The 10,507-nt window shown below is 48.4% G+C and overlaps 1 protein-coding gene across 1 annotated transcript; it reads right to left on the reverse strand.

Annotated features, from left to right (window-relative positions):
• Positions 1 to 7,812: 7,812 nt before the first annotated feature.
• Positions 7,813 to 10,085, reverse strand: LOC125518701. Its single transcript, XM_048683527.1, has 3 exons — positions 8,555 to 10,085; positions 8,345 to 8,463; positions 7,813 to 8,235 (listed from the first exon to the last, which is right to left on the reverse strand). The coding sequence occupies exons 1-3, from the start codon at positions 10,083 to 10,085 to the stop codon at positions 7,813 to 7,815; spliced, it is 2,073 nt and encodes a 690-aa protein (XP_048539484.1).
• Positions 10,086 to 10,507: the final 422 nt, after the last annotated feature.

A 10,507-nucleotide genomic window follows, 5' to 3' on the forward strand; every position in this document is an offset into this window, starting at 1 on the left:
CAGAAAAACAAATAAAAGAAATACTAAACGGACTCCAAAAATTCTGAAATAAATTTTCCCCGCCTTCTAAAATCAAGCCGCACAGGATGAACATTTATTTGGGGCCTAAATGAAATTTTGAAAAACGCGCATTTTTCCTAAATTCAAATAAAATAGCAAATAAAATCTTATTTGATTTTTTTATTAAATCCTCAATATTTCTTTATTTTGGGAAAGTCATTTTATTCCCTCTCTCATATTTTTGTAATAGAAATTATTAAAGATAAAATAAATAAAATCAAATGATCCTATTTTCAAAATTCGAGACAACTCAAATATGAAAATAACGAAATCCCCAACTCTCTCCGAGGGTCCTTGAGTTGCGAAAAATTTCTAGGATCAACCAAAATGCAATAAATATGATATGCAATGATGATCTAGTGAATAACATTCCAAATTGAAAATTTGGGACGTTTCAAGATGTATCAATACCCAAGGATGGCCTTGTACGGAAGGTGGATGTGGGCGACGTCTAAGTCGATGAGCTCAGTGCGGTAGTTGTCGCGCTTCCCGAAGGTGACAGGGAGGCGGATTTGCCCTATCGGGGTGGTGGAGCCATCGGTCACTCCTGAGAAGGGCCTAGTGGGCTGGAGCTGATCATATGGCACTTGGAGGCGATCGAACGTCTCGACAGAGAGAACATTGAGTCCTGCGCCACCGTCGATGAGGGTCTTGGTGACAAGAACATTGCTGATGAAGGGCGAGCAGAGCATCGGGAGGGCGCCGGCAGTTGCCGCGCACTTGAGCTGGTCGGATGAGCTGAAGGTGATGGTGTACTTGGACCACCTGAGCGGGCGCGTGGCCTCGAGCCTGGGGAGGGCCACGTTCACCACATGAGCAAACTGCTTGAAGATGCGCTGGGAGGCTAGGGCCTGAGCGGCGCCCAGGATGTAGGCAATGGCGCGAGGCTCCTAGAAGCCCCCCAGCCCCCTCGTCCTGGTGGTAGTCGTCATTCCTCCTTGGTGGTGGCGGCAGCGGAGGGAGGCCAGCATTGCCCTGAGGGCGGTCCTCACGAGGCTGGTCCCTCCAGGCGCCCTCACGAGGCTGATCCTGCCAGCGGTCCTTGCGGGGGCGGTTGTGCCACTCCTGGCGGGGGCCGCGGTCGTCCCAGCGCCCTCCATTTCTGCCTCCTCCACAGTCGTAGCCTCGGTCATTGCGCTCAGGGCGTCGCCCGAAGCACCCGTCTCGTATGGCACTGAGCTCTTGACAATCGTTGGTGTTGTGGCTCTGTACGTTGTGGAAGGCGCAGAACGGGCGATTGGCCTTGGATGACTCTGGGTGGTCGCAGCCGCGCTTCATCTCTGGCTCCGCCGTGAGCACGACAGTCCCCTTGCACTTCACGTCCTTGGTCTTGGCCTTCTTGTCTTCTGGGTCGGCAGCTGGAAGCTCGAGGAGGGAAAGGCGTCCCTCCTCAGCTCTCGCGCACTTAGTCGCCATATTGAACATTTCCAGAGCCGTGCACAGGTCCTCGTGTATGGTGAGCTCCTCCTTCATCTTAACATCATGGATGCCACCGGAGAATGCCGAGATGATGGCCTCATCCGTTACCTTGCGGATCTTGAGGCGGACGCTGTTGAAACGCTGGATATACTTCTGCAGGGTTTCCACTGGCTGCTGCTTGATGCGCCGCAGGTCACCAGCGACAGGCGGGCGGTCGCGAGTGCCTTGGAAGTTGGCGAAGACACGCTCGCGCATCTCGCCGCAGGAGGAGATCAATCCCGCGGGCAGGTTCAGGAGCCACGAGTGCACGCTGTCTTTGAGAGCCATGGGAAACCAGTTCGCCATGACCTTCTCGTCGCTGTTGGCCGCCTCAATGCTCAGCTCGTAGAGCTGCAAGAACTCAGCAGGGTCGGGGGTGCCGTTGTAGCGCGGAGGCAGATCAGGCTTGAACTTGTCGGGCTAGACAATGCTGCGCAACTCGGGGGTGAAGGCTCAGCAGCCTGCGGTGGTGACTGGAGCCTGCCGTGGAGGCAGAGCCTGGTCCTGGTATCCACGCGCCGCCACTGCCGGCGGCGCGCGGTCTTGACGCGGTGGTGCTGGGAGCACAGGAGCACCTTCTTGCGGCCGTGGGCTTTCTTGGCAACTTCCTTCTTCATGCGTAGGCGCCCTGCACGGTGGGTCACACCGCAGGGCCGCGCGTCTTGGTGCGAGGGCGACGCCTTGATGCGGAGGTGGCGGAGGTGCTCCATGGGCTACGTTGCCCGCTACAGGAGGCGGATGAGGCAGCGAAAGGGACGTTGTAGGGGAGCCCCCAGCGGCGCTGATGAGCTCGATGATGCAGTCCAACCACTTCTCGTAGAGGTCATCGACGGGGCGGTAGTGCAGAAGCTCACAAGCCATGAGCAGTGCAGCCTGCGCGTCTGCGGCCCCGCGGCGAGCGTGGGACGACGAGCTGGCTGGAGTCAACGACGGGGTGGCGGTGCGTCCGTCCCTCCGCATGGAGGGGTGCAGCGACGAAGCTTGCTGCTTGTTCCCTGTCGAGCTGGTGGCGGCGTTGGCAGCGGGTGATGGAGAGCGACGGGGGGCCCGCCGGCGGGCGCCGTCTGGTTGACGCGAGCGTTGAGAGTGGCTCGGCGCTCGGCACGAGCTCAACGAGCGTCAGCCATAGAAGCGGTGGGGCAGTGGGGCGTCCATCGATGGAAGAGAGGTTTCAGCGCACCCCTACCCGGCGCGCCAAATGTCGGATTATGGGTTCAAGCAAAACCTTGAGGTTCAAACTTTGGGGTGCGCACGAAGAACACTCTCTCCCGACTCGCACACTCAACGATTCCACGGCCTAGTTCGACAAACCCAAAGAACAAGAGACACGGGGGTTTATACTGGTTCGGGCCACCTTGCGGTGTAATACCCTACTCTAGTTTGTGGGTGGATTGCTGCTACCTCTTGAGCATGCGTTGGTTTTCCCTTGAAGAGGAAAGGGTGATGCAGCAAAGCAGCGTAAGTATTTCCCTCAGTTTTTGAGAACCAAGGTATCAATCCAGAAGGAGACCACGCGCGAGTCACCTCGTACCTACACAAACAAATAAGAACCCCGCAACCAACGCGATAAAGGGGTTGTCAATCCCTTCACGGCCACTTGCAAGAGTGAGATCTAATAGAGATGATAATAATAAGATAAATATTTTTGGTATTTTTATGATATAAATTGAAAGTAAAGATTGCAAAATAAAATAGATGGAAACTTGTATGATGGAAAATAGACCCGGGGCCATAGGTTTCACTAGTGGCTTCTCTCAAGATAGCATAAGTATTACGGTGGGTGAACAAATTACTGTCAAGCAATTTATAGAATTGAGCATAGTTATGAGAATATCTAGGTATGATCATGTATATAGGCATCACGTCCATGACAAGTAGACCGACTCCTGCCTGCATCTACATACTACTATTACTCCACACATCGACCGCTATCCAGCATGCATCTAGAGTATTAAGTTCATAAGAACGGAGTAACGCTTTAAGCAAGATGACATGATGTAGAGGGATAAACTCATGCAATATGATATAAACCCCATCTTTTTATCCTTGATGGCAACAATACAACACGTGTCGTTTCTAAAGGAAATATGCCCGAGAGGCAATAATAAAGTTATTATTTATTTCCTTATATCATGATAAATGTTTATTATTCATGCTAGAATTGTATTAACCGGAAACATGATACATGTGTGAATACATAGACAAACAGAGCGTCACTAGTATGCCTCTACTTGACTAACTCGTTTATCAAAGATGGTTATGTTTCCTAACCATAGACATGAGTTGTCATTTGATTAACGAGATCACATCATTAGGAGAATGATGTGATTGACTTGATCCATTCCATTATCTTAGCACTTGATCGTTTAGTATGTTGCTATTGCTTTCTTCATGACTTATACATGTTCCTATGACTATGAGATTATGCAACTCCCGTTTACCAGAGGAACACTTTGTGTGCTACCAAACGTCACAATGTAATTGGGTGATTATAAAGGTGCTCTACAAGTTTCTCCGAAGGTACTTGTTTAGTTGGCGTATTTTGAGATTAGGATTTGTCACTCCGATTGTCGGAGAGGTATCTCTGGGCCCACTCGGTAATGCACATCACTATAAGCCTTGCAAGCATTCTAACTAATGATTTAGTTGCGGGATGATGTATTACGGAACGAGTAAAGAGACTTGCCAGTAATGAGATTGAACTAGGTATTGAGATACCGACGATCGAATCTCAGGCAAGTAACATACCGATGACAAAGGGAACAACGTATGTTGTTATGCGGTTTGACCGATAAAGATCTTCGTAGAATATGTAGGAACCAATATGAGCATCCAGGTTCCGCTATTGTTTATTGACCGGAGACGTGTCTCGGTCATGTCTACATAGTTCTCAAACCCGTAGGGTCCGCACGCTTAAAGTTTGGTGACGATCGGTATTATGAGTTTTTGTGTTTTGATTTACCGAAGGTAGTTCGGAGTCCCAGATATGATCACGGACATGACGAGGAGTCTCAAAATGGTCGAGACGTAAAGATCGATATATTGGGCGACTATATTTGGATACCGGAATGGTTCCGGGTGAGAGCAGGAATATACCGGAGTACCGGGAGGTTATCGGAACCCCCGGGAGGTATATGGGCCTTATTGGGCTTTAGTGGAAAGGAGGGGAAAGGAGCAAGGGAGGTGGCGCCCCCCAAGCCCAACCCGAATTGGGAGGGGGGCCGGCCCCCCTTTCCTTCCTCTCTCCTTCCTCTTCCTTCCCTCTCCTACTCCAAGTTGGAAAGGGGGGAATCCTACTCCCGGTGGGAGTAGGACTCCCCTTGGCGCACCTCTCCCTGGCCGGCCGCCCGCTCCCCCTTGCTCTTTTATATACGGGGGTAGGGGCACCCCATAGACACAACAATTGATCATTGATCTCTTAGCCGTGTGCGGTGCCCCCCGCCACCATAATCCACCTTCATCATATCGTAGCGGTGCTTAGGCGAAGCCCTGCGTCGGTAGCATCATCATCACCGTCACCACGCCGTCGTGCTGACGAAACTCTCCTATGAAGCTTTGCTGGATCGGAGCTCGTGGGACGTCATCGAGTTGAACGTGTGCAGAACTCGGAGGTGCCGTGCGTTCGGTACTTGGATCAGTCGGATCGTGAAGACGTACGACTACATCAACCGCGTTGTGCTAACACTTCCGCATTCGGTCTACAAGGGTACGTAGACACACTCTCCCCTCTCGTTGCTATGCATCACTGAGGGAGTCCTGGATTAGGGGGTCCTCAGACAACCGGACTATATACTTTGGTCGGACTGTTGGACTATGAAGATACAAGATTGAAGACTTCGTCTCGTGTCCAGGTGGGACTCTCCTTTGCGTGGAAGGCAAGCTTGGCAATTTGGATATGTAGATCTCCTCCCTTGTAACCGACTCTGTGTAACCCTAGCCCCCTCCGGTGTCTATATAAACCGGAGGGTTTAGTCCGTAGGACAAGAAACAATCACAATCATAGGCTAGCTTCTAGGGTTTGGCCTCTACGATCTCGTGGTAGATCAACTCTTGTAATACTCATATCATCAAGATCAATCAAGCGGGACATAGGGTATTACCTCCATCGAGAGGGCCTGAACCTGGGTAAACATAGTGTCCCCTGCCTCCTGTTACCATCCGCCTTAGATGCACAATTCGGAACCCCCTACCCAAGATCCGCCGGTTTTGACACCGACATTGGTGCTTTCATTGAGAGTTCCGATGTGTCGTCGCCATAAGGCTTGATGGCTCCTTCGATCATTGGCAACGATGCGATCCAGGGTGAGGTTTTTCTCCCCGGACAGATCTTCGTATTCGGCGGCTTTGTACTGCGGGCCAACTCGCTTGGCCATCTGGAGCAGATCGAGAGCTACTCCCCCGGCCATCAGGTCAGGTTTGGAAGCTTAAACTACACTGCCGACATCCGCGGAGACTTGATCTTCGACGGATTCGAGCCCATGTCAGGTGCGCCGCATAGTCTCGACAAGCATGACTTAGCTCTGCTGTCGGACGGTGTTCGGGAGATCACACCTGTGGCTACTCCGGCCTTCGATCCGGAGCAAATCATGCCGTCCGAGGACGTGTGGATAGACCCCTCCACGGAGGCCGCGCACTCCGTGGCGATAGAGCCGAGTACTGACTTCACTCCCTATGAGACCTGTGTTGCCGGACCCTTGGATTCATCCCCGGCCACAGGCTCTGAACCGCCTGCGTCTGTGCCTATCGAATCTGATTGGGCACCAATCATGGAGTTCACCTCCGCGGATATCTTTTAGCACTCGCCCTTGGGCGACTTGCTAAACTCATTGAAATCTCTCTCCTTGTTAGGAGACCCTTGGCCGAACTATGTCCGGCTTGAGTGGGAAGCGGACGACCCACCAGCCACTTAATAGCCACTGTCCACGACTTAACCGACATGCTTGATTTCGGCTCCGAAGTCATCGATGGTATGGACGATGATGTAGAAGAGCAGGAACCACCGCCCACAGGGCGCTGGACCGCCACCTCATCATATGATATATACATGGTGGACACCCCAAAGAAAGCGATGGCAATAAGGCAACATAGGATAATCCCCCCGAGAAGCAATCTAAGCACCGGCTTCAATGGCGCCGCTCTAAGCCCCGCCATAGAAAAAACGGCGATACCGGCACAAGAGACAATAATGCTGCGGATAGCACCGAAGACGAATACAATCCCCTCCAGCCAGGCCTCGAGAGGGAGGATGGGCAAGCCAGCCCTAAGGAACAGACAGCAGACGGAGAATCAGAGGATGGCAATTACATGCCTCTCTCCGAAGGCGAGGTGAGCCTCGGTGACGACGAATTTATCGTGCCTGAGGATCCCGCCGAACAGGAGAGCTTCAAGCGCTGGCTTATAGGCACAACAAAAAGCTTGAAGAAAAAGCAACAACAGCTTCAAGCTGACCAAGATCTGCTAGCGGATAGATGGACCAAGGTCCTGGCGGTCGAGGAATACAAACTCGAACGCCCAACCAAAAGTTACCCAAAGCACAGGTTGCTACCCCAACTCGAGGAGAAAGCATTAAAGCCTATGCTCCCAGCGTATGATGCGGCTGACCGACCACCTCGTGGCCGAGACAAAGCGGCATATTCGGCCGAAGTCCAGCTCGCACCTTGTCGTCAGTCAATTAAAAACACAAAGTCCCGGGGCAACACGCAGGACCTGCGAGATGTATTGGAAAACAAATCAGGACTTACAAGATCGATCCAAGATTTTAAATAGCGGATAGCGCGGTGATAGCGGATTGAGGTCGGCGTAGCGGAATACGGATAGCGGGTGATATTGCGGACGCTATGCGCCTGCATAGCGCTTTTGTAAAAGCACTTGCAAATTACATATTATTATGTATATTTCTAATCAGTTGAAAACAATATGACACTTGAATTGAATAATTGGTCCATCAGGAAATATTCAACCATGTAAGTAGTAACCATGCAACCATGTAAGCACTTGAATTGAACAGAATTATGCAAATAGGCAACCATATCATGATATCAAACAACAACCACCAGCATATTTGGTTCATAGGCACTCATCGTCAAATAAATGAGTTCAGACTTTGTAGTCTACATCCATCAAGCCATGACCTAATTACCATCCATCCATCACAGAATGAAAAACAGAAATGAGTGCATGACACATTAACAAAGTTGACAAGTGACAACAAGAGTGCACGACACCGTCAGGCCACGACCATCACGCAAAATAAAAACAGATTCAAGTCAGATCATGTAAGAAGCAAGATTCAAGTCATTCACCATCCTCTTCATCTTCAACAGTCAGATCGATGTCCACTTCTTGGTCTTCATCATTGTCCTCATCAGCTTCTTGGTTCTCATCCTCTTCTTCCATTTCCTCTTCTTCTGCCACTTCCTCCTCATCTTCAACATCTTGATTTGTACGAGCTCTTTTGCCTCTAGTTCTTGAAGCTACAGATTTTTGTTTCCCCTTTGAATTGATGTCAATTTCAGCTTCATCTTCAGATGACTCATCATCTTGTAGTAGCTCTTCATCCAACATCCACTCATTTGGTGGCTCGTCTTCAATGTATTTTGCAAGCAGTGGGTCCCTTTCCCTCTCAGAGTACTTGGAGTCCAGCCTCTTATTGAACATCACATAAACAAGATCATTCAACTTCTTCTGGCCTAGTCTGGTCCTCTTCTTTGAATGTACCTAAAACACAAATACAATAGTACATTCCATTTAGTAATTCACATGATGCAAACAAAAAATGGTAAGAAACTAAGCAATTGAGGAATAGCTTAATTGGGGATGTTATTACCCTCTCAAATGCAGACCAATTTCTTTCATATGCCGAAGAACTGCAAGTTAAGCTCAAGATTCTAATAGCCATCTTCTTCAAGTCCTTTGCAGAAGTTCCATGCACGGTCCACCATCTTGCTGCAAACAAGCAAGTCAAACAAATAAATAAGTACATCACTACCAGGTTGCAACATTCAGGAAAGACTCTCACAAGTTCTAGAATTCTTACCAGGAGTGATAGTTGCTACTTTGCGTTGTCTAATGGCCATGTCAGTTCCAAATGAATCTATGGCTTCAGTATAATAACTAAGCTGGGAGACAATATTGTCTTGCACCTCTATGTTATTTTTGTACATAACAGATGCACACTCTATGACTGCTTCCATGAAATCTTCTTCAGCCATTTCACTCTGTCTATCATAGTAGAAGAAAGGGTTCAAAAAATAACCAGCTTTGTGCAGTGCTGTTTTCATCTTGTTATCCCACCTTCTATCTATGATCTCCCAAATAGGACCATATTTTTTCTCAACATGGTTGAGCCGGACTACTATTTCCTGCTTTGCTTGGAGAAGATCACCATATAAGAACCCCATGGCTGGAGTGTCTCCATCAACCCGCCTAAGCACATTGGCAAGTGGCTCAAAATAATTCACTAGCAGGTTTATCTTGGCCCAAAACTTATTGTCCATTACGAGCTTGTACACACGTTTGCCCAATGGCTTCTTAGCATAAATACTGCCAGCCCAATCATTTGATGCAAACATTAGCTTCAGCTGCTTCCTCTTCCCATACAAACTCTTCAAGTTCAAGTAGTGACTTGCAAATCGAGTAGCACCAGCTCTGACTAAATCACCTTTGGCATACTTGCGAAGAATAGCCAACAATCTAGTGTGTGCATAAAAGAAAATTGTGATGGTCTTACCATTGGTAATTGTTGAGCTGACTATGGGTATATTTCCAATGTCTTGGAGCATTAGGTTGATTGTGTGGGCCGCACATGAGGTCCAGAATATTTGAGGATGCTTCTGCTTAAGTAATTTGGCTGCTGCAATATTGTTACTTGCATTGTCCGTGACTACTTGAACAATCTTTTCAGCACAAATTTCAGAAATGCAAGACATGACCAAGCTGAAGATGAACTTGGCATCGTGAACCTCCATTGAAGCTTTAATGGCACGGAGGAAACACATGCCTCTAGAAGAATGGGCAACCAAATTCATTAAGCTCCTTCCTCTTCGATCTGTCCAAGCATGAGTCATTATAGAGCATCCAGTAGCAACCCATGCCTCCTTTTGGACCTTCAACATTTCATCTACCTTGCTAACTTGTATCTTCAACAAAGGACTGGCAAGCTGATAAGGTGTCGGTGGCTTCAATCCTGGACCAAACTGTCCAATTGCTTCCACCATTCGAGCAAATGATTTAAGACTAGCAAGATTATGTGCAAGGGCACCCTCAATGATGAACTCGCAGATATAATCATAAGTTGTCTTTGCTTCTTTGATCTTGTAATTAACACTCATCATTGTTTGTTTCCCTGCTCCTGGCCGTGCACGATACCTATCCATTTTACCCTTGATCATAGGCTTCTTAGGAAGTTGAGAGCTTCCACTTGCTACAGGAGAAAACTCAACAATTTCACAATCTTCATCCTCATTCCCACCCTGATCATACATCCCTCTGACCTCCTCTCGCAGTGCCAACATTTTGTTTAGTGATTTATCCTTCTTTTTATCATTCTCAGCTATCAATGCACTCATTTGCTCTCTAACATGATCAGGAACCTGCGTGCAAGGTACACAGTCCTTTCTCAGTCCAGCCAAGTGCTTCTTAAATCTTGTAATGCCACCATTATAAAAGTTCAAGCAATATTTGCACCCAACTCTGTTCTTGGTCCTAAACTCATCAGTAATTGGTAAAGCATGCTCCTAGGCTGCATCTTTTCTTGTTCTACCAGTTGTGGTTGCTGCTGTAGACGAAGCCCCTGATCCGGTTGAAGACATTGTGCTAGTAGCCTACAACTGCAGGAAAAGAAACAAACATAAGCTATTAATTTGACTGAATTACCAGTGCAGATCATGCATGATGCAGATAGTTGATTTGTTGAATTATAAACCTGTGCAAGTGTATCGCTATAAACTGAATTTATAAACATAAATTTAACAGTACAAATAAAATGCAG

This window comes from Triticum urartu, chromosome 7 (assembly GCF_003073215.2).
Source record: "Triticum urartu cultivar G1812 chromosome 7, Tu2.1, whole genome shotgun sequence".
In the NCBI taxonomy this organism is placed as follows: domain Eukaryota; kingdom Viridiplantae; phylum Streptophyta; class Magnoliopsida; order Poales; family Poaceae; genus Triticum; species Triticum urartu.